This window comes from Mobula hypostoma, chromosome 21 (genome assembly GCF_963921235.1).
Source record: "Mobula hypostoma chromosome 21, sMobHyp1.1, whole genome shotgun sequence".
NCBI classification, from domain to species: Eukaryota; Metazoa; Chordata; class Chondrichthyes; order Myliobatiformes; family Myliobatidae; genus Mobula; species Mobula hypostoma.
Window position 1 is genome coordinate 6804573 of NC_086117.1, and position 24846 is coordinate 6829418.

The 24846-nt window shown below is 43.7% G+C and overlaps 1 protein-coding gene across 9 annotated transcripts in view; it reads left to right on the plus strand.

Moving 5' to 3' along the window:
• The window catches only part of LOC134359764 (serine/threonine-protein kinase Nek6-like), a 176494-nt gene extending 151695 nt beyond the window's left edge, over nucleotides 1–24799 (plus strand). For 8 of the 9 annotated variants that reach the window (XM_063073367.1, XM_063073371.1, XM_063073372.1 and 5 more), the window contains exons 9-10: nucleotides 12878–12991; nucleotides 19164–24799. In XM_063073367.1, coding sequence (XP_062929437.1) covers nucleotides 12878–12991; nucleotides 19164–19274 — 225 coding nt within the window. In that variant the 3' untranslated portion in view covers nucleotides 19275–24799. The remainder of the gene's footprint in view (nucleotides 1–12877; nucleotides 12992–19163) is intronic. The other variant, XM_063073375.1, reaches the window with a different exon arrangement.
• Nucleotides 24800–24846: the final 47 nt, after the last annotated feature.

The window sequence follows — 24846 nt, forward strand, 5'->3', positions numbered from 1 at the left end:
CCCCCTGTGACAGGAAGTGTTTCCTCCGGGTGCTCCAGTTTCCTCCCAAAGTCCAAAGATGTACCGGCTAGTAAGTTAAGTGGTCATTGTTAGTAGTTCTGTGATTAGGCTAGGCTTAAATCTGTGGGTTGCTCGGTGATAGGGCTCATTTAGCTGGTAGGGCCCGTTCCACACTGTGTCCTGAAATAAATAAACAGTCAATTACACTGGCATAAAATACAAAAGAGAATACTTGGAGCATGATTCAGCAACTGGAATTTATTGGCATAAACAGCTGGAGACCGAGAGTGTATTTTTTTTAACTTTGTTCTGTTTTCAGCTGCCACACGATGCCTGGCAAGTGTGAGATTCATCTTGAAGGAAACAAAATATTCTCAGTTGTTGTAAGCACCACTCTGCAGATACCCAGCCTTAACTAGTTATGGATTGTTAAAGAACAAACTACAAAAAGAAATTAATTGATGTAAATTTATGTACAGATCTCAGACGGTTATTGAAAGATGAATCAGGGTACCTGGTGCTCATAAAGTCACAGGATACAGATATGGGCCCTTCACCCATCGGGTCCACTGCATCTGCCCAGTCCAATGGACCTGCACCTGGACAATACCCCTGCCATTCACGTACTTATCCAGACTTCTCTTAAATGTTGAAATTGAAGTGGCAGGGGGAGTACCCACTACTGGAGCTCTCTCATGTAGTACTGAGACAGGGCCTTCACCGTTAGAGCTCTCTCATGTAGTACTGGGGAGTGCCTCATCACTGGAGCTCCCTGATGTATTACTGGGGGAGTGTCCCATTACTGGGATCCCTAATGTAGTACTGGGGGTGTGCCCCATTACTGGGGGAGTGTCCCATTACTGGAGCTCCCTGATGTTTCACTGGGGGAGTGCCCTGTTACTGGGATCCCTGATGTATTACTGGGGGAGTACCCACTACTGGAGCTCTCTCATTTAGTACTGGGGAGTGCCTCGTCACTGGAGCTCCCTGATGTATTACTGGGGGAGTGTCCCATTACTGGGATCCCTAATGTAGTACTGGGGGTATGCCCCGTTACTGGGGGAGTGTCCCATTACTGGAGCTCCCTGATCTATCACTGGGGGAGTGCCCCATTATGGGGATCCCTGATGTAGTACTGGAGGAGTGACCCGTTACTGGACCTCCCTGATGTAGTACTGGGGGAATGCCCCGTCACTGGAGCTCCCTGATGTAGTACTGGGGGAGTGTCCCGTTACTGGAGCTTCCTGATGTAGTACTGGGGGAGTGTCCCATTACTGGTATCCCTGATGTAGTACTGGGGGAGTGCCCCATCACTGGAGCTCCCTGATGTTGTACTGGGAGAGTGTCCCGTTACTGGGATCCTTGATGTAGTACTGGGGGAGTGCCCCGTTACTGGAGCTCCCTGATGTATCACTAGGGGAGTGTCCCATTACTGGGATCCCTGATGTATCACTAGGGGAGTGCCCCGTTGCTGGAGCTCTCTGATGTAGTACTGGGGAGTGTCCTGTTACTGGGATCCCTGATGTAGTACTGGGGGAGTGCCCCGTTACTGGGATCCCTGATGTAGTACTGGGGGAGTGTCCCGTTACTGGGGGAGTGTCCCATTACTGGAGCTCCCTGATCTATCACTGGGGGAGTGCCCCATTATGGGGATCCCTGATGTAGTACTGGGGGAGTGCCCCGTTACTGGGATCCCTGATGTAGTACTGGGGGAGTGTCCCATTACTGGGATCCCTGATGTATCACTAGGGGAGTGCCCCGTTGCTGGAGCTCTCTGATGTAGTACTGGGGAGTGCCCCGTTACTGGGATCCCTGATGTATCACTAGGGGAGTGCCCCGTTGCTGGAGCTCTCTGATGTAGTACTGGGGAGTGCCCCGTTACTGGGATCCCTGATGAGGTACCCGGGGAGTGCCCCGTTACTGGAGCTCTCTCGTGTAGGACTGAAAGGTTAAAGGACGAGCTCGTCACCTCTCAGTTGCCTCTGTCAGCGGCGCTTCTCGTCGGCGGAGCGCTGGCAGCAGGCGCGGCCGTCTCCGTGCACTGACACGCCGTGGCAGCCGCTGTCAGCCGCTCGGCGGCAGCGAGACCCCTGGCTGGCATGCTAATGAGCGGGAGACACGTCCCGGGGTGAAGGGGCCAAAGCAATTATCAAATAATCCCTTATTAAAAACACCCAGCTACATCAACTGCAGCTGCCGCGCAAACTAAAATCCTGAAGATGAGAGGCGTGACGGGCCTGAGCGAGCAGTCTTCGTGAACACTGGAAACAGAGTGGTGTTTCACTGGAGGGAGAGGGTACTCCATTAGACAGAGTGGGAGAGGAAAGGGACACTTGAATCGCATTACGGATTCATGTAACTAGAATATAAAAGCAAAGATGTAATGCTGAGGCTGTATAAGCATTGGTCAGACCGCACGGTGCGTATTGGAGTACAGTTTGGGGCCGCTTATCTAAGAGAGGATGTGCTGGCATCGGACAGGACTAGAGGAGGGTCACGAGAATGATTCCAGGAATGAAAGGGTTAACATACCAGGAGCATTTGATGGCTCTGGGCTTGTACTCAGTGGAGTTTAGAAAAATGATGGGGGATCTCATTGAAATCTATCCAATATTAAAACGTCCAGCATATAGACGTGGAGAGGATGTTTCCAAGAGTGGGAAGAGTCAAAGACCAGAGGGCACAACCTGAGAACAGAAGGATGCCCTGTTAGAACGGAGATGAGGAGGAATTTCTTCAGCCTGAGGGTGCTGACTCTGTGGAATTCATTGTCTCAGATGATTGGTATATTTAAAAGGGAGGGTAATAGATTCTTGAATAGTCAGGGTGTCAATGATTATGGGGAGAAGGCAGGAGAATGAGGTTGAGTGGGATAATAAATCAGCCATGATGGAATGGCGGAACAGAGTTGGAGGGCCAACTGGCTGAATTCTCCTCGGACTATATGTGTTATAAGACCATAAGATATAGGAGCAGAATTAGGCCATTTGGCTAATCGAGTCTGCTCCAACATTTCATCATGGCTCATCCATTTTCCCTCTCAGCCCCAATCTCCCACCTTCTCCCCATACCCCTTCATACTGTGACCAATTAAGAATCTATCAACCTCTGCTTTAAATATACATAAAGATGGCCTCCACAGCTCCTGCGGCGAAAAAATTCCATGGATTCACCACTCTGTGGCTAAAGAAATTCCTCTTCATCCCTGTTCTAAAAGGGCACCCCTTTATTCTGAGGCTGCGTTCTCTGGTCTTCGACTCTCCCAAAATAGGAAATACCCTCCCCACATCCATTCTATTGAGACCTTTCACCATTCGATAGGTTTCAATGAAGTCACCCCTCGATCTTCCGAATTCTAGTGAATACGGGCTCAGCGCCAACAAACACTCTTCTATGACAATCCATTAAATTCCTGGAAATGTTTTTGTGAACCTCCTTTGAACCTTCTCCAGTTTCAGGACATCCTTTCTAAGATAAGGGCCCAAAGCTGCTCACAACACTCTAAGTGAGGCCTCAACATTACATCCTTGCTTTCATATCCTAGTCCTCAAAATAAATTCTAACATTATACTTGCCTTCCTCACTACAAACTCACCCTGCAAATTAACCTTTAGGGAATCATGCACAAGGACTTATAAGTCCTTTTGAAACTCAGTTTTTTGTATTTTCTCTGCATTTAGAAAATAATCAGCCCTTTCATTTCTTCTACCAAAGTGCATGACCATACACTTCCCAACACTGTATTCCACTTTTGCCCATTCTCCTAATCTGTCTGAGTCCTTCTGTAGCCTCTCTACTTCCTCAAAACTACTTGCCCCTCTCCATCTTAATATCTTCTGCAAACTTTGCAACAAAGCCATCAATTTCATCGTCTAAATCATTGACATTTTACTTAAAAAGAATTGGTTCCAACACAGACCCCTTTGGAACACCACTAGTCACCAGCAGTCAACCACAAAGGGCTTCTTTTTTTTCCACACTTTGTCTCCTCCCAATCAGCCAATGCTTTATCCATGCTAGAATATTTCCTGTAATACCATGGGCTTGTAGTTTGTTAAGCAGCCTCATGTGAGGCACCTCGTCAAAGGCCTTCAGAAAATCCAGGTACACAGCATCAACTAATTCTCCTTTGTCTATCTTGCTTGTTATTTCTTCAAAGAATTCCAACAGATTTGTCAGGCTAGGTTTTGCCTTGAGGAAACCAAGGTAACTTCGTCCTATTTTATCATATGCCTCTGTATCCTTAGTAATTGATTTGAACATCTTCCCAACCACTGAGGTCAGACTATTTGGCCTATCATGTCATTTCTTCTGCCTCTCTCCTTTCTTGAAGAGTGGAGTGAAATTTGCAATTTTCTAATCTCCCAGAACCATTCTAGAACCTAATGATTCTTGAAAAGTAATTACTAATGCCTCCACGATCTCTTCAGCCACCTCTTTCAGAACTCTTGGAGTACACTGACTGGTCCAAGTGACTTATCTACCTTCATACCTTTTAGTTTCCCAAGAACCTCTGTCTAGTTATGGTAACTTCACACACCTCATGTCCCTTGACACCTGGAACATCCACCACACTGCTTGTATCCTCCAAGCGAAGACTGATTTAGCATACTTATTCAGTTCATCTGCCATTTCGTTGTCCCCCATTACTACCTCTACAGCATCATTTTCCGGAGGTGGGAGAGTCAAAGACCAGAGGGCATACTTTATGTATCTGAAAAAAACTTTTGGTATCTTCTTTAATAATATTGGCTAGCTTACTTATGTACTCCATCTTTACCTTCTTAATAACTTCTTTAGTTGCCTTCTGTTGGTTTTTAAGAACTTCCCAATCCTCTAACTTCCCACTAATTTTTGCTCTATTATATGCCCTCTCTCTAGCTTTTATGTTGGCTCTTGTTAGCCATGGTTGTGTTATCTTTCCTTGAGAATACTTCTTCCTCTTTGGGATATATATATATCCTGTGGCCTCCAAACTGCTTCCAGAAATTCCAGCCATTGCTGCTCTGCCATCATCCCTGCCAGTGTTCTTTTCCAATCAATTCTGGCCAACTCCACTCTCATGCCTCTGTAATTCCTTTTACTCAACTGTAATGCTGATACATCTGACTTTAGCTTTTCCTTCTCAAATTTCAGGGTGAATTCAATCATATTGTGATCACTTTCCCCTAAGGGTTCGTTTACCTTAAGCTCTCTAATCAATCCTGGTTGATTGTACAACTCCCAATCCAGAATAGCTGACCCCCCAGTGGGCTCAACCACTAGCTGCTCTCAAAAGCCACCTTGTAGGCACTCTAGAAACTCACCCTCATGTAATCCAGCACCAACCTGGTTTTCGCAATCTACCTGCATATTGAACTCCCCTATAACTATTGAAACATCACCCTTTTGGCATGTATTTTGTATCTCCCTTTATAATTTGTAGGCCACATCACAATCTTTTTAACCTTGCAGTTCAATGATTCAACACCTTTTGACCCTGTATCACTTCTCTCTAATGATTTGATTTCATTTTTTACCAACTGAGCAATGCTTCCCCCTCTGCCATCTTACCTGCCCTTTCAATACAATGTGCATATATCCTTGGACATTAAGCTCCTAGCTATAATCTTTCAGCTATGATTAAGTGATGCCTATCTGCAACGGTGCTGCAAGTTCATCTACCTTACTCCATATACTGCATGCACTCAAATACAACACCTTCAGTCCTGGATTCTTTTTGACTTTGTCCACTTTTTACGTTGCAACTCATCCCGTTGACCGCAATTTTGTCCCATCAACAGCCCCTCCTCACTACACATTACCTCATCTTCAGCATTATCATCTGTCTTTCCTACAATACTTTTTGCATTGAAATATATGCAGTTCAGGACACGAGTCACACCACGCTCAACCTTTTGATTCTGAGATCTTACCAGTATCTGCCCCCACAGCCTCTCCACTCTGTCCTTTCAATACAATGTGTATGTATCCTTGGACATTAAGCTCGTAGCTAAGTTCTGGCACTCTGCTTCCCAACCACCTGCAACTCTAGTTTAAACCCCACCGTGCAGCATTAACAAACCTTCCCACTGGGATACTAGTCCACCCCCAGTTCAGGTGCAAACCGTCCCTTCTGTACAGGACCCACTTTCCCTGGAAGAGAGTCTGATGGTGCTCATATGTGACACAAAGCTCAAAAACAGACAACACACCCTTTCTCCCTTCAGCAGCAAGGACTCCTGGGCATGTGAATGCAGGACGCTCATACCATTATTTTTAGAATCCATCAGGTCCCTAGTGGCTCTAGGAGGGTGCGGGTGGTATTTTGGAGACTAGGAAAAGTGGAAAGCATGGGTGAGTGTGTAGGTGTGATCCTGTCGAATGGTACAGTGTGCTTGCGGGGGATGTGAATAGTCCTGAAGCCACAAATGGGGCTAAATTAATGCAGGTCTTGGTTACGTTAAAGAAATTGTGTCCAGTGGCAGTGCTAGAGGGAGGTAGGGTGCCAACGTAGCACAGTGGTTAGTACGACACTATTACAGCTTGGGGCACCAAAACTTAGAGCTCAATTCTGGTGTCATCGACAAGAAAGTTTGTATGTTCTTCCAGTGTCTGCACTGGTTTCCTACAGGTGCTCTGCTTCCCTCCCACAGTCCTAAGACCCACTGGTTAGCAGGTAAATTGTTCAGATTTTAGGCTAGGGTTAAGTTGGTGGGTTGCTGGGCAACGAGGTTCGGTAGGCTGGACGGCCCTGTTCAATGTTGTACCTCTTAATAATAAAAAGTAAAAGAAAGTAAGTTTGATGGGACTGGGGTGTTGGGAGCTGCATGGACCCAAAAGCCTGGATGTGGTCAGTAAGCACGAGGCAGAAGTTGCACATTTGATGAGACAAGACCTCCCCAAGTTCTTGACTTTCAGCCAGAGGAGAGTGGTTCTGTCAGACCACAGCCCTCCTCTCCTCCTGAAGGATCCCACCCTACACTTTGAGTCATCTGGATTCATTGAAGGATCCTTATCACCACCGCGAGGAACTTCATAAACCAGAATATTGGCTACAGGAGTTGAGATGTTATGTTCAAGTCGTATAAGATATTAGTGAGGCCTAATTTGGAGTATTGTGTGCAGTTTTGGTCACCTACCTACATGAAAGATGTCAATAAGATTGAAAGAGTACAGAGAAAATTTACAAGGATGTTGCTGGGACTTGAGGACCTGAGTTAAGGTTGAATAAGATAAGATTTTATTCCCTGGAGTGTAGGAGAATGAGGGGAGATTAGACAGAGGTAGACAAGATTATGAGGGGTACAGATAGGGTAAAAGCAAGCAGACTTTTTCCACTGAGGTTGGGTGAGACTTGAACTAGAGGTTAAGAGTGAAAAGTGACACTTTTAAAGGGAACCTAGGGGGTGGTGAGAGTGTGGAATGAGCTCCAGTGGAAATGGTGGATGCGAGTTCGATTAAAGAGAAATCTGGATAGGTACACGGATGGGAGGGGTATGGAGGCCCATGTTCCAGGTGCAGGTCGATGGGACCAGGTGGTATGATTGTTTCGCACAGAATAGATGGGCTGAAGAGCCTGTTTTTGTGCTGTATGACTCTATAACTTAACAAATGAACTTTCTGCTTCAAAATGGATATAAAACTATGGCAGGAATTTGACCAAACATGTTTTAATATGAACGTTAAGCAATAAATCAACTTGGCAGAAAACAGCAGTTGTTAAAAACGATACCAGTATGAGGCACATTAAAAATTGAAAAGCTCCCTCCGTCCCTCTGAAGCACGTTGATACAAGAATTCATCCACAATTACCCTGGCCAAGCACACAACAAATCGACAGCTTTCATATTTCCTTATGACCATAAAAGAGGTTATTTGGCCCATCAGATCTATACTAGCTCACTGGCCATTTGGGACTGAGATGAGGAGCAGATTTTGGTGGAACATTGACCAGACCTTGAGCTTTGAGGCTTTATCCCTGCAGGCACCAGTAGAAGTTCTGCCCCTGCAAGTCAAACAGAAAAGGCTGTTTGGCCCATCATGTCCAACTATACATCAAGTATTCACCCACAGGTGTGACCCATCAAAACTTAAACATTATGAGTACAGAAGAGGTAAATCATTTCCCCAGGGATAGGGAGTCCAAAACCACGGGGCACAGGTTTAGATTGAGGGGGAGAAGATTTAAAAGGGAACTGAGGGGCAACTTTTTCATGCAGAGGGTGGTGAGTATATGGAACGAGCTGCCAGAGGAAGTGGTTGAGGCAGGTACAATAGTATTGTTTAAGTAGTACATGGAGAGGTGGGGGTAAAAGGGATAGGGGCTGACTGTAGGAAATTGGGACTGGCTGGGTGAGTACCGTAGTTGGCAAAGGACCTGTATCTGTAAAGTATTGCTCAATAACCATAAGATTGTAAGACATAGGAATAGAATTAGGCCACACAGCCCTTCGAGTCTGCTCTGCCATTCCATCATGCCTAATTTATTATTCCTCTCAACCCCATTCTCCTGCCTTCTTCCCAGAAACTTTGATGCCCTGACTAATCAAGTTATTTAAACCTCTGCTTTGGCCTGCATAGTTATCTGTGGCAATGAATTCCACAGATTCACCACCCTCTGACTAAAGAAATTCCTTCTCATCTCTGTTCTAATGGACGTCCCTCTAGACTGAGGCTGTGCCCTCTGGTCCTAGATGCAACCACTATTTGAAACATCCTCTCCACATCCACTCTATCTCAATATCAATAGGTACATTTAATGTCAGAGAAATGTATACAATCTACATCCTGAAATTCTTTTTCTTCGCAAACATCCACGAAAACAGAGGATTGCCCCAAAGAATGTTGACAGTTAAATGTTAGAACCCTAAACCCCACCCATCTTCCCCTCCCACGCACAAGCAGCAGCAAGGCAACAAACCTCCCCACCAGCAAAAAACATCGGCACCCCCCACCGAGCACTCAAGCGTGCAGCAAAGCATCAATAAAGACACAGACTTGCAGTACTCCAAAGACTACTCATTCACCCGGTAATTTGACATACAACAGGTTCTCTCTCTCCCTAATAAGGGAAAAAGAGATGTCCCTGTTTCACAGTAAGAGGGGAGGCACAACAAAAAACTCACTGACTTATGATGTTAAAAGTCAGCTGTATCTCTTTTTCCCGAGCTCTGTGCCCAGAGATTTGGCCCCACGAAGGCGCAGCTCTTCGGACACACAACCCCCGGCAGCTAACTTGCTACTCCCAATGTTCTGTGTTCTCCAGCGACACTTCCTTCAGGGGCACTGGCCTAGAATGAGCCCGTCTCCAGAGCCATAAAATCGGGAACCCTGAAGGCGTGCTAGTTTTCCAGGCCGCGTCCTTGGGGTGTCAAAAAGCGGCCGGTCGTGAGGCTCTGAGAGCGGGTCCCATTCCCGAAGTCAGAGTGTAACTCCAGGTCAGACCCTTTCTATATTTAATAGGACTTTCAGTTAGATACCCCCTCATTCTTATAAACTCCAGCGAGTACAGAGCCAGAGTTATCAAGTATTCCTGGAATGATAACTCTTTCATTTCTGGGATTATTCTGGTGAACCTCCTCTGGACCCTTTCCAATGCCAGCACATCCGTTCTTCGATCAGGGGCCCAGAATGTGAGTGCAATTATGAAACAAGCACAGCAGCACCTCTACTTCCTTCGGAGTTTACAAAAAGTTGGCATGACATCTAAAACTTTGACAAACTTCTATAGATGTATGGTGGAGAGTATATTGACCGGCTGGATCACAGCCTGGTGTAGAAACACCAAGGCTCTTAAACAGAAGATCCTACAGAAAGAAATGGATATGGCCCAGTCCGTCATGGCTAAAGCCCTCCCCACCATGAAAGCAGCATCTATTGTCTGGTAACCCCACCACCCGGGGTATTCTCTCTTCTTGCTGCTGACTTCGGGAAGAAGGCACAGGACCCTCAGGACTCACACCATCATTTCAGGAATAGCTATTACCCCTGAACCATCAGGCTCTTGAACCAAAGGAGATAATTTCACTCAACTTCATCATTGTAATGTTCCCACAGTCTATTAACTCACTTCAAGGACTCTTCATCTCATGTTCCCCATAGTTATGGCTTATTTATTTATTATTACTTTTTTCTTTTTATATTTGAACAGTTTGTTGTCTTTTGCACACTGGTTGAACGCCCAAGTTGGTGTGGATTTTGTTGGTGCTCTGAATTGTCATCCTTTTTTTCCAGTCCTAATGAAGGGTCTCAGCCTAAAATGTCAAATGTTGACTTGCCTCCATAGACGCTGCCTGGCCTGTCGAGTCCTTCTAGCATTTTGTGTGTTTTGCTTGCTGCGGTCCTTCATTGATTCTAATATGGTTATTATTCTATTGTGGATTTATTGAGAATGCCTGCAAGAAATGAATCTCAGGGTTGTATATGGTAATTTAAAAAAACTTTCAACTTTAAAAATTGCTCACAGTACTCCAAGTGTGGTCTGACCAATGTCTTATAAAGCCTTAGCATTACATAGTAACACACAAAACGCAGGTCTGGTCGCATCTATGGAAATGAATAAACAGTTGAAGTTTCGGGCCGAGACCCTTCATCAGGACTGGAAAGGAAGGGGAAAAATCGCAGAATAAAAAGCTGGGGGGAGGGGAAGGAGGGCAAGCTAGAAGGAAATGGGTGGAGTCAGGTGTAGGAAAGATTACCCACAAAACTGTCTTGCTTAGAGGCTGCTTGTAAGCAGACAAATCTCAAGGTGTAGAATTTATACATTCTTTGACAATAAATATACTTTGAGTCATTGAAGATAAAGGGCTGGGGAGGAATCTGACAGGAAAGGAGAGTGGACCATAGGGGAAAGGGAAGGAGGAGGGGACCCAGTGGGAGGTAATAGGCAGGTAAGAAGACTTTAGAGACCAGAGTGGGGAATAGAAGAAGAGCGGAGGGGGAAGGAAAATATTTTTTTACCAGAAGGAGAAATCGATGTTCATGCCTTCAGGTGGGAGGTTTCCCAGACAGAACATAAGGTGTTGCTCCTTGACCCTGAGGGTGGCCTCATCTTGGCACAGACACGTCAGAGCGGGATTGGGAATTGGAATTAAGATGTTTGGCCACTGGGAAGTTCCACTTTTGGTGGGTGGAGTGGAGGTGCTGAACAAAGCAGCCCCACGATTTATGAAGGTTTCACCAGGAGCATTACATCCTTGCTTTTACAGTCTAGTCCTCTCAAAATGAATGCTCAATTTTAATCATATATATCAATCTATCTGAGTTGTGGAAGCAATTAAATAGGTGGTGTCATTGGCAGTGAAGGTGGTTGTCAGGATTTACAGAGGGTCCTTGATCAGCTGAGTAAGTGGGCTGGAGAATGGCAAATGCAGTTTAATTCAGAGAAGTCTGAGATGTTGCAGTTTGGGAAGACCAATGAGGGTGGGATTTTTACAGTGAATAGTCAGACCTGACGACTGTGATAGAACAAATGGACCTAGGAATTTAGGTACATGGTTCCCTGAAAGGGCCATCTCAGGTAGGTATAGGATGGTGAAGAAGGCTTATGGCACACTGGTTTTCATTAGTCAGGGCAATGGGTATAAAAGTTGGGATGTTATGTTTGTAGTTGTATGTATATGATGTTGGTGAGACTGGATTTGGAATATTCATTCAGTTCTGGTAATATAGCTATAGGAAAGTTGCCATTGGTGGTGGCATCCATTAGTCTCGTGAGACCATGGATCTGCGCCTGGAAAGTCTTGCTTCGGTCTGTGCTGGTAGGGCAGCATCTGTTGTGGCTGTACAGTCCCACACGGGAGTGACAGTCTCGGCTGCAGCGACTGCACTTGAAGGCGCTGTCCTCCAGTGTTGTCTTGGTGCTGTTTTTCTGACGAGTGCGCTTTTCTTCAGCAGCAAGCTTCAGTTTCCCTTCTCCTCTTTTTAGACCTCTGCGTAGTTCCAGCCTCCAGTGAGAGCGATCGCTTGCGATGTCCTCCCAAAAGTTGCCATTAAGGTGCACTTAAAGCACCACGGTTGTGTGGCGGTTATTACGACCCTATTACAGCTCAAGGCATTGGAGTTTGGGGTTCAATTCTGATGTCATCTGTAAGGAGTTTGTACATTCCTCCCTGTGAACGTGTGGGTTTCCTCCATGTGCTCCGGTTAACTCCCGCACTCCAAAGATGTACCAGTTAGTAGGCTAATTGATCATTATGCTGTCCTGTGATTAGGCTAGGATTAAATAAGTGGGTTGCTGGGCAGCACAGCTCGTTAGGCTGGAAGGGCCTGTTCCACACAGTATCACTAAATAAATAAACAAATAAAGCTGGCAAGGGTGCAGAGAAGATTTACAAGAATGTTACCGGGACTCAAGGGACTGACTAATGGAGAGAGGTTGATCAAGTTGGGACTTATTTTCATTGGATCATAGGAGAATGGGATCTTTCAGAGATGTATAACATTATGAAAGACATAGATAGGGTGATGAGCATAATCTTTTACCCAGAGCTAAAGATGATAGGTTTAAGGTAAGAGGGGAAAGATTTAAAAGCTTAGGGTCATTTGAAGCCATGGGAGCAGGTAGTGGATGGTCATATGAGTGGCTGGTGCATATCAAAAAGTCCAGGTGATGCGATCACTGACCCCTGGTAGACAATCTTAGAACAGTATTGATAATGGCTGGGGTTAGCAATCTTGTAAAGACACTGCCCAGAAGAAGGCAATGGCAAACCACTTCTGCAGAAGAATTTGCCAAGAACAATCATGATCACCTATGCCACACAGCATAGCACATAATGATGATGATGATGATGAATCTATGCTTATAATACGGACACTGACAGTAACGGACGTGCTCGAGAGGCTGCAAGAAGAATACATTGATCCTTCATTTTTTTTCCCCTTCACCTCACAGATGGCCGCCCTCCAGAGCCCATTCTATGGGGACAAAATGAATCTCTTTTCCCTCTGTAAAAAGATAGAGCAATGTGACTACCCACCTCTTCCAGAAGAGCACTTCTCTGAGAAGGTAGGCCAAGAAGGGTTCGGGGTGGGAGGCATTTAATACGGACTGCACGGTAGCTTAACACTTTTACAGCGCCGGTGACCCGGGTTCAAATCTCCAGCATTCTAAAGACATGCCGCACAGGTCACATGCGTGTAATTGGTCAGTGCAGGCTTGGTGGGCCAGCAGGGTCTGCTACAGTGCTGTACCTCCAAATAAAAATTATTTCCATACTTTTCAGAAAGGGCCTTCAACTGGAAACATTAATACTCTTTCTCTTTCCAAGGAGTGTGGGTGAAGAAGTGGCAGGTGGAATACAATGTAGAGAACTGCGGGGTCATGCTCTTTGGTAGGAAGAATAAATGTGTAGACTAATGTCCAAATGATGCACCCTAGAAAGTATTCTATCTTACAGACCTAATAAAATTATGAAGTGCTTAGATAGGAAAGAGTCTTTACCAACAGGGCATTGGTGTTGGTTTATTATTGTCACATGTAAAGTACAGAAGGGATATCAGAGGAAATTATTTTTTACACGAGAGAGCAGTACATACATCGAATACACTGCCAGGGATGGTGGTAGAGACAGATAAGAGACTCTTAGATGGTTCACATTTTTCTATCATCCATGTGCCCATCTAAGAGTCTCTTAAATGTCCCTAATGTATCTGTCTCTACCACCAACCCTGGCAACGTGTTCCATGCACCTACCACTGTGAATAAAACCTACCTTTGACCCCTCCAAGCACCTTAAATTTATGCCCTCTTATATTAACCTTTTCTGCTCTGGGGGAAAAGCCAATGGCTGTCTATTACGTCCATGCCTCTTATCATCTTATACTGCTGTCATGGCACCTTACTGTTTCATCTCTAATCATCCCAAGTTTTGAAGTGTTTGCATTCTTTTGCTCTCCACAGATACTGCCTGACCTGTTGAGTATTTCCTGTATTCTCTGCTTGATTTCAGCTTTCTAGCATCTGTGGTATTTTAGCACCTCATTGACTGCTCTGGGAGCTTGCAAGGCCCCTTTCGAAGTGGAGGTATCATTTTTCAATAATCAAGTAGCAGAAGTGACTAGAAGTCTCTCTGCACTGGGTGTGTGGCAAGGCTGATGAAATCACATGTAAAAATCTAAACCCCGAGACCCTGGTCCAAAGCATTTGAGAAAGAAACACCAGAATAAAAGACCAAAAACTGCTTGGAAATGCAACATTTGATCAAACATCTAATGTTGATATTAATTTCTTTAGCCCAAGGAATTTATTTAGTGAGAGGGTGGTGAATCTCAGGAATTTATTGCCAGAGATGGCTGTGGAGGCCAAGTCATTGGGTATATTTAAAGCGGAGCTTGATCGGTTCTTGACCGAAGGTTATGAGGACAAGGCAGGAGAATGGGGTAAAGACAAATAATAAATCAGCCATGATTGAATGGTGGAGCAGACTCGATGGTGTAATTTTGCTCCTAATGTCTTAAGGTCTTAATAATTGGAACCCAAAAAAACCTTGTTGAATGATCAAATTTTCCTTTTTTTGAGCTGATTTGACATTATCCAAAGCATCATTTTCTCACTAGTTCATGTTATTTTCCTTCTCATTTGCCCACGTTTGGTGGGAAATATGCTTGCAGTTTTTTCTAATGTCAGGAACTTTTGATCCTATTGCTTCATTAATAAATCTATCTTGCAACCTTCCCAGAGACTGGATTTACAGAACAGGTGTACTATTTGTAGTGGAATTCACATTGGGGATTACCAGTAGCAATCTGTCTGCTTTATATAATCACAGATTTTTTTATTTTAGTTGCCTCACTGGAAACGTTACTTCATTGATGTTTGATAGACTTACCCTGTGGTTTCAAAGTTCACCTTGCTTTTCCAACGGGATAGGCGGAATCCACGTAACCCTTCAATTCGGTGCCAGCTCTCTTGATGTGAATCCATTAGTCTCATCCCTCGGCAATGCATACAAAATGCTGGAGGCCCATCGAGTCTGCTCTGATATTCCATCATGGCTGACTCTTGATCCCCCTCAACCCCACTCTCCTGCCGTCTCACATAACCTTTGCCCATTACCTCCAACCTGTTTTCTCCAGTCCTTCAGCAAACTACTGAGAAGAACAGTTCCCTCTTTCAAAGAAGCACAACACCTCTAACAATCCTCCTCACAATACTCCTTGCTCAAAAGACATCACCAGCTCTTGAGTCAGTTATATGGCTTCATCTTCATTTTATAACTCTCATTATTTTATTGCAAATTTTCTGTGGACTGGTTTATTTATTTCTTATTTAATGAGCATTTAAATGCTGTTATTCACCCCTAATATGCTCAGTTAACCTGAGAGCCTCCGCTGGTCAGGGTCAACCATGGATGCTGTGCCCCAGGTTGTCTACCTGATATGCAAGCCAGGGCAGTATGATATGAAGAAGAGGCTCACACTCTCCAACCAGCTTATGAATCCAAAGGAATAGCAGAGAACGATACAGTTTGGCATCAACGGCATCACAGCAGTTGCCAGTCAGCGTTGAACTCAACGCAGGACTGTTTTAGGGACTCCAGCTCCGTATTATTCCCTCAGCCTGCCCGATGAGTGGGTATAGCCACAAGACAGTGATGGTTTGAGATCTGAGTTTTCCTTCTCCTAGACGAGCTGCCAACCATAGCCGACAAGCCCCCCCGTCCGAAGTGACCGGTTTTAAGATGCCGATAACCTGTCTTTGCTCCTTCTTCTGTCAGAGAAACAACTTGGCCTCCATAGCTGTCTGTGGCAACGAATTCCACAGATTCACCACCCTGTGGCCAAAGAAATTCCTCTTCATCTCATTTCTAAAAGAACATGCCTCTTTTCCGAGGTTGTGCCTTCTTGTCTTAGACTCCCCCACTATAGGAAACATTGCTTCCACTTCCACTCTTTCCAAGTTCTTCAATATGCAGTAAGATTTGGTGATATCTCCCCTCATTCTCCTAAACTCCAGTGAGTACAGGCCCACAGCCATCAAATGCTTCTCACACATGAACCCTTTGATTCATGGGATCATTCTTGTGAACCTCCTCTGGACCCTATCCAATGCCAACACATCCTTTCTTAGATAGGGGCCCCAAGACTGCTCACATTCCAGGTGTGAGGAGGAACAGTTGTTCCAAAGCTCCAGGCTCTGCAAAACTGGACAGCAGGCGGTTACAAAATGTGACCAGGAAGATGGTCCTGAAGATTGGACTATGGGGCAAAAGGGCTTTTGATTCCAACCAACCTACATTTCAATCATTGCACACTGATGAGAAAATTAATCAATCTAACATATGAATCAGATTCAGGATCAGTTTTACTATCGCTGACATAAGTCATAAAATTTGGTTCTGTGACAACAAGTACAATATAGTAAAATTACTATAAGTTACAATAAGAACATATAAAAATTAAATAACACAAGAGATTCCGCAGATGCTGGAAATTCAGAGCAACACACACAAAATGCTGGAGGAACTCAATAGGTCAGGCAGTAGCTATGGATGAGGTGGGTTGAGACTAGAACTAGAGGTCATAGATTAAGAGTGAAAGGTGAACTATTAAAGGGAATATGGGGGAGGGGGAAACATCACTCTGAGGGTGGCAGGAGTATGGAATGAGCTTGCAGTGGAGGTGGTGGATACAGGTACGACTTCCATAAGACATGGCAGCAGAATTTCAACACTTAAGAAAAGTTTGGATAAGTACATGGATGTTGATGGGACCGGACATAATCAGTTTGCCATGAACTAGATGGGCCGAAGGGGCTGCTGATGTGCTGTAGTGCTCAATGGCTTTATGAGAGGAATAAATAGACAATGTTTTGGGTCACGACCTGATGGAGGGTCTCAGCCCGAAATTCACTCCATAGATGCTGCTTGACCTGCTGAGTTCTTCCAGCAGTTTGAGTGTGTAAAAATTAAATAGTGTAAACAGAGAGCAAAGTAGTGAAGTTAGCAATATAGTGAGGCAATAATCAGGCAATGAAACGATGCACTAGGTGGCCACTTTATTAGGTACACTCACTTGTACACTAACTCATTAATGCAAATGTCTAATCAGCCAATCATGTGGCAGAAACTCAATGAATAAAAGCATGCAGACATGGTCGAGGTTCAGTTGTTGTTCAGACCAAACATCAGAATAGGGAAGAAATGTGATCTAAGTGACTTTGACTGTGGAATGATTGTTGGTGCCAGATGGGGTGGTTTGAGTATTTCAAGAACTGCTGATCTCCTGGGATTTTCACGCCCAACATTCTCTAGAGTTTACAGAGAATGGTGCGATAAGCAAACAACATCTAGTGAGTGGCAGTTCTGTGGGTGAAAACACCTTGTTAATGAGAGAGGTCAGAGGAAAATGGACAAATTGGTTCAAGCTGACAGGAAGGCAACAGTAACCCAAGTAACCACATGCTACAACAGTGGTGTGCAGAAGAGCATCTCTGAACACACAACACATTAAATCTTGAAGTGGATGAGCTACAGCAGCAGAAGACCATGAACATACACTCAGTGGTTACTTTATTAGGTACAGGAGATTCCTAATAATGTGGCCACTGAGTGTAAAAGTAATCAGTTCAGTTTACAGATCATATTCGGCAAAAATCAGTTTACCGATTAACAAAATATGTTCAGACTGCATTTTTCATAAATACATTTATAAGCAGCTGCTGTATTCCACGTTATGCATCAAAATGCTGTGATAAAATATTTAAATGAACAAAATTATTTAAAGAGAGGAATGAGCCCATCATAAATCATGTAATTCTGCTGGTTCCACAACTGCTGCAGCAAGATTTCTGTAGCTAATATCATTTTCAAAATCAGCTGCCTTAAAATCAATCTTGTATGTAAAGCTGTGATATTGAAATCTTTACAAAGCTCAAGGATTAGCTCTGGATTTAAATCTGGGCTACGAATGTACACATTTGTGAAAGTGATGGGGTATACGGTGTGCAGTGTTAGAAAGGAAGAGGAGATCCTGGGCTTTAGACTAGAAAGCATGGTCTTGTCTCATTTCAATTGTCTGATTTTATACTTGGGAAAGAAAGATGGACAGAAAGAATGAAAAAGAAAGCATAGAAGAAATATATAAGGAAGGATGGGATGATAAGTAGGGAGGGAGGGAAGGAGGGAAGAAAGAAAGATTAGCTTTATTCATCACTTATACCTCATAACACAGTTAAAGGTGACACTTTGTGTTGAGAATATGCTGAGGGCAGTCCGCAAGACTCACCATGCTTCTGGCACCAATATAGTATGACTATAAGTCGGTAACCCTAATCTGTGCATCTTTGGAATGTGGCAGGAAATTCATGTGGCCACAGGGGGTATGTACAAATGCCCTAGAGACAGAAGCAAGAATTGAACTCTGATCACTGGCACTGTAAAACGTTATACTAGTTGCTGGCTACTGTGCCACCCACATCATCTCAGCTTTTCTTCCACAGATGTTGCTGGACTTACACTGATCTTCCTTTTCATTATTGAAGTCCAGTTGATCAGTAGCTCAGCCATAAATGTTATAGTCGCCTTTGGCCACTGTACTGTGGTGGGGGGGGGGGGCGGGTGGGTGATGGTCTGCAAATGAGGCTACAAAATGGTTGATTGGACTGTTTGCAATAATGAAGCACCAGTAATGAAGATGGTCTAGGCTAGACAGTGACAGGAGTTGAACCTGGGCTGCTGGCACTGTATAACATTACAGTAACTGCTGGACCTTGGAATTAACATCGAGGATTGAGGCCTGAGGGTCTAATCAGAAGTCTGGAAATTGAGGCCCATTGGTCTGTGCCGAGTCCGCAAATCTTTGCCAGTCCAGTGGGGAAGTCATGCCACAAGGCCTACAGGCCCAAGTCCACATCCACTGGAGGTTGGGGGGCTGAGACCTATCCTGCATATAAAGGACTGCATTTGTAGGTGCAAAGGAGGAATGGGGGTTGTTTTGTTGCTTCTTGTGTTCTGTGTTGTTCTGTTGAGCATTATGGCCATGCTAAGTTGCTGCCAGGATGTGTGTGACACTTGTGGGCTGCCCCCAGCACATCCTTGGGTGTGATAGTCATTAATACAAATGATGCATTTCACTGTATATTTCAATGTATGTAATGATAAATAAAGATGAATCTTGAATCTTAACCACTACACTGCATTGCCGCACACTTGTCTAACGAGATGTACGTCTTTCCGTAGCTACGAGAGTTGGTGATCATGTGCATCAACCCTGAGCCCGACCTTCGACCAGATATAAGCTTCATGCACCAAATCGCAAAGCAGATGCACGGGTGGACAGCAAGTACCTGAACAGCCAGCCTTGCAGAGGTCTGCCTGAGAACAATTACAGCATAGCCTTGCCTAAAGTTTGTTTGAAAGAAACAAAATAAACACCAGCGAAGATCTGAAGGGAGAAAAGCGCTGCCAGCGGAATGAGATAGACCCATTTTGGAACTAAATAACACTGTACGGACAGTTAGAATAGATTTTAGCCTCTGTAGAATGGTTAAGTTCGGTTATCTGACCAAATGCTAAAGGAATGATATAGTCTCCGTGCTTCTGTGTTACATTTTCAAAATGTATTTAGAGATATGCTTTATAATTTCTTACTCTCATTTCTGTTTATGAAATTTCAAAGCAGTGATGTTAAACAATGTAGAACCATTATGTAAAACGGAATTCAGTACACATTATTATTTTGGACTAACAATTGTCAGTGTGGTAAGACAAGCAAGGAAAGTGGTGAGCAACATGTTTCCCCTAACACACTCTGTAAGAAAAATATTGAAATAGAAATGATAGACTATTCTTAGCAATGTTAAAAAATTAGTCTACATAAGATATTTTTACTAAATAGCTTAGAGAAAGTTATCTTTTCAGAGTTATTTAGTGTACTTCCAGGGGAACACAGTGTTGATGTGTATTTGTATGTCAAATACTCCAGTAACGGTACAGTAATGTAATCTTGTTCTATTTTTCCCTTTCTCGCCTTAGCCGCAGTTTATCTCGACTTGCTCCATAGTATGGAGTCAAACCACGGTGATATTACATTTTAACAATGACTGACTCACTGCCTTCTCACATTTTCGATGTGATCAGTCTTTGACTGAGGTTATGGTTGAGTTGGAGGTCTTTATAACCAGGGGAGTGAGTGATAGTGAGAACACTCAGCTGATGCGAAGGTCAGAGACCTTGTGTGCCTTCAATGTGGCCAAAAGATTATCCGGCAAAAGATCTCCAAGTGCCAAATATAACTGAGCCTTACTAATTCATTTCTTCATACATAACTGTAACCATTCAAAATTCCTCATCTCATTGAAAGTTAATTCAAGGATGACAGTGAGCAGAAAAGGAGTTATACACTAATTGGCCACTTTATTAGGTACATTTGCTCATTAATGCAAATATCTAATCAGCAAATCATGTGGCAGCAATTCAATATACAAAAGCATGCAGACATGGTCAAGAGGTTCAATTGTTGTTCAGACCAAACATCAGAATGGGGAAAGAAATGTGATTTAAGTGACTTTGACTGTGGAATGATTATTGATGCCAGATTTGATGGTTTGAGTTTCTCAGAAATTGCTGTTCTCCTGGGATTTTCACACACAAGTCTCTAGAGTTTACAGAGAATGGTGTGAAAACAAAAAATCCAATGAGGAGCAGTTAATGAGAGAAGTCAGGTGAGAATGGCCAGACTGGTTCAAGCTGACAGGAAGGCGACAGTAACTCAAATAACCACATGTTACAACAGTGGTGTGCAGAAGAGCATCTCTGAATATACAACACATCGAACCTTGAAATGGATGGGCTACAGCAGCAGAAGACTACAAACATACACTCAGTGACTACTTAATTAGGTACAGGAGGTAGCTAATGCAGTGGCCACTGAGTGTATATCATATGCTTTCTCTCCAAGTCAGACTATTGGCAACAGAAACACTCTTCAGCCCTCAGAACAGTATCTGTACTTGCTGTGTTTAACCACTGTCACTCAAAGACGCAGACTAATCTGCGGTTATTTTCACATACAATGGATTAAAAAACACACACATACAAAAAATGCATTTGAGTTCTCAGAAGAAACAGTACAATATCTTGGGCATGGCTCAACAGGAAATATTCAGTGAACTCAAAGACCCAGAGTGATGCGTCTTAGATAGGCTGGGTTTACAGCATACAGTAACTGTGATGTTTTCAACACTGTCAATACTGATTAGCCAGGGGCAGAGTGGCCCTTCCAACAATCCTGTCGATTTACCAGCTGTGAATGCCTTGTAAAATGTGAATGTTTTCCAATGTACTGGATTCGTGAAACACACGAAGAAAAAAGATATAGTGCTTTAGTGTGACGGACGTTCGGAGGTCTGTTGTGTTTCCCTAGACTTCATTCCTGGTACTTGACCTGCCAAGGGACTGTGAGGGGATTGAAGACCACTTGTTAACGGGTAATGCGTGAGAACACACAGGCATAGGGACGAGCTTACATTTTAAATGGAGTCGTATCTCCAGTCTGTACAGATGGAACCAGTACTCTGATACAATCCTCATGGTGAAGCAATCCATTATTTACGTAGACGTGTACTGAATTACACTGTGGACCAAAACTCTGCATTAATTAGTTATGCAGGCTAATATTAGGAACATTGTATACAATGTAGAGTAATGACATATTCACAAATATAGTTGCTTACACTAAAGTGTAAAATTGTTCCGGCATCTATTATTTTAACCGGGTGATGCATGGATTTAAAACTTCATAGTGTTACTTATATCAAGCTTGCAAAATTCTGTAAATCAATCTGCCTACCATTAAAATCAAATGATTTGCAGCATACTAACAGAATAAAAAATAACTACTTAGAGACTTTCTTTGCAACTAAAACTTGCCATTCTATTATTATTTTCATGCAATTGCTCTTTTACCAAAATTCAAGATTGTTTAATGTCATTTTCAGCACACAAGTGTAAAGGCCCTCCATTGGTCCGGGTCAACCATTGATGTTGCGTCCTAGTGGTCTGCATGATACACAAGCCAGGGCAGTACGATATGGAGAGCAAACTGTTGCCCATGTAGCAGGCTCCCCTCTCCACATGACTGATGAACCCAAAGGAACGGCAGACACCAGAGTTTGGTACCGGCAGCTTCACATGTTGCCAGTCAGCGTTGAACTCAACCTAGTATGTCTTAGGGACTCCAGCTCCAGGAGTTTATTCCTGAAACCTTCCCCATGAGTGGGTACAGCCGCAAGGCAGTAGAGATTTGAGGCCAGAGTTTTCCTCCTGGATGAGCTGACAACCCCCGGAAGCAACTGTTTTTAAGGCGTCAGTAACATGCCTTTGTCGCTTCTCCAGTCAGTAGAAATGGCTCCACTGGGCTTCATAGCTAAGCCACATGTGAAGGCCAGGAGCTGGATGTGGTTGTCAGAGGCTATTTGAGACACACACCATTGGGAAGATTTAATAGGCAGTGGGAACTTATCCCCACTACCGCTCCCAGCTATAACCTTAAGGAAGTTTAAACAAAATAATTGTTACTCCAGATCAGATACAGCGCAAAAAAAGATTCATTAATATAAAGAACACACTAGGAATAAAAACACAATAAATACATGATAGCGTATTTACATAGATTGATTGTATGTCCATAAAGTGACGCTAGGTACAGGAGTGTCTGTACAGAAGGTATTTGACCGTTAGTCTCCCATGTTTCCTCTGCACTTCAGGGGTGACCGATAAGAAATGATAAGGTAGTGGTGGTGGGGAATGTGGAGAGGTGGGTTAGTGGGTGAAGGTGTTGATCAGTCTTACTGCTTAGGGAAAGTAACTGTTTTTGAGTCTGGGTGTCCTAGCATGGATGCTACGTAGCCTCCTCACTGATGAGAGTGGGACAAACAGTCCATGAGTAGAGTGGATAGGATCCTTCAAGATGTTAAGGACAAAGGACCTGATACAGAGATATAAAGTTCAAAGTTCAACAGTCCAGGAGCAGAGTGAGTGGGAACCATATTAATTTTAACATACTGACCTTCATAAATTGAAATATTGAATTTAGGATTTGGGGTGTTAAGTTGAAATTGTATAAGGCGTTTCGAGTATTGTGTGCAGTTCTGGTCATTTACCTACAGGAAAGAAGTCAATAAGAATGAAAGAGTACCCAGAAAATTTACAAAGAATTTGCTGGGATTTGAGGACCTGAATTACAGTGAAAGGTTGAATAGAAGTATTTTATTCCCTGGAGTGTAAGAGAATGAGGGGAGATTTGATAGAGATATATAAAATTATGAGGGGTATAGATAGGGTATATGCAAGCAGGCTTTTTCCATCGAACTTGGGTGAGACTAGAACTAGAGACCATGGGTTAAGGGTGAAAGGTGAAATGTTTTAGGGGAACATGAGAGGGAACTACCTCACTCGGGGTGGTGAGAGTGTGGAACGAGCTCCCTGTGGGAGTGCCGAATGCGGGTTCAATTGCACCATTTAAGAGATGTTTGTATAAGCACATGCAAGGGAGGGGCACAACCTAGGTGCAGGTTGATGGAAACTAGGCAAAATAATACTTTGGCATGGACTAGATGGGCCAAAGGGCCTGTTTCTATGCTGTAGTGCTCTGTGACTCAATGAACTCAGAATTGCTCCGGGAAAGATATTCAGAAAATGCATTAAGGATCAAGGAACCAACTTCTTCATCAAGTACACTTACATGTATTAGGAATCTGTTTGTGATGTGTTGGCCAAGGCACAACATGCAACAAAAAAATAACAACATTCACCGATTATAAACTATATAAAAAAGCTAGAGATTAGAAGACATATAGAATAAAATGTGCATAAATACTAGCATGTATTTACACTGTAAACAACATTGTAAAATGTGGTTTAAAATGCTTAGTGTAGTGCGGTGATGGGTTAACAGATAGAGGGGGTGAGGAGGTGCAACTAGAGTAGTTGATCAGATAACTACCTGGGGGAAGAAACTTTTAAAATGGCGTGAAGCTTTTGTTTTAATAGCCCTACATCACTTTCTAGAAGGCAGTTTTTGGAAAAGTCAGTTTCCTGGGTTGGTAGTGTCTGCAATTAATTTTTCCTGCCTTCTTCATTGTTCTGGACACATACAAGTCCTGCAGTGACGATAGACTGCGTCCAATAACCTTTTCTGCTGACCTATCAGTTCGCTGTAGTTTCTGCATATTGTGAGAGGCTGCTATGCCACGGTAGATGTGATACGCATGAACGAGCAGCACGAAGAACTATCCTACAGGTCACAAAACAGAGGTTCTGGTGCATGGGGGATTGTAGGGCAGTAAGGCATGCTGGTGTGGTATTTTAAAGAGGGAATATACAGAGACAGAAAGAAACCATGAGAGATTAGAGTGCAAATAAAGGATCAAGAGCGAAAAAAGCAGAGGAAAATGTTCAGAGAAAAGACTGATTTTTTTTTCAGAGAAAAAAAGTGGTGGTAAGATGAGCAAGGTAAGAGGGATAGATCAAATGGATAACCAGAGACATTTTTCCCAAGGCTGAAATGGCTGATATGAGGGGGCATAATTTTATGGTGATTGAAGGGAAGTATACAGGTAATGTCAGAGGTCAGTTGTTTTTTTTACAGACAGTGTTGGGTGTGTGGAATATCTTGCCAGGAGTGGTGACAGAGCAGATACATTCCGGACATTTAAGAGAATCTTATAAAGGCACAGGGACGATAGAAAAATGGAGGGTTATGTGGGAGGGAAGGGTTAGATTGATCTCAAAGTAGATTGAGGACTGCTCACCATCACAGGCTGATGGGCCTGTACTGATGTTAAATGCATGGTAATCCTCACTGCTGACTCTTTGACTTCGTGAAACCCAGGAAGCATGGACATAAGTGGATAACAGCAGA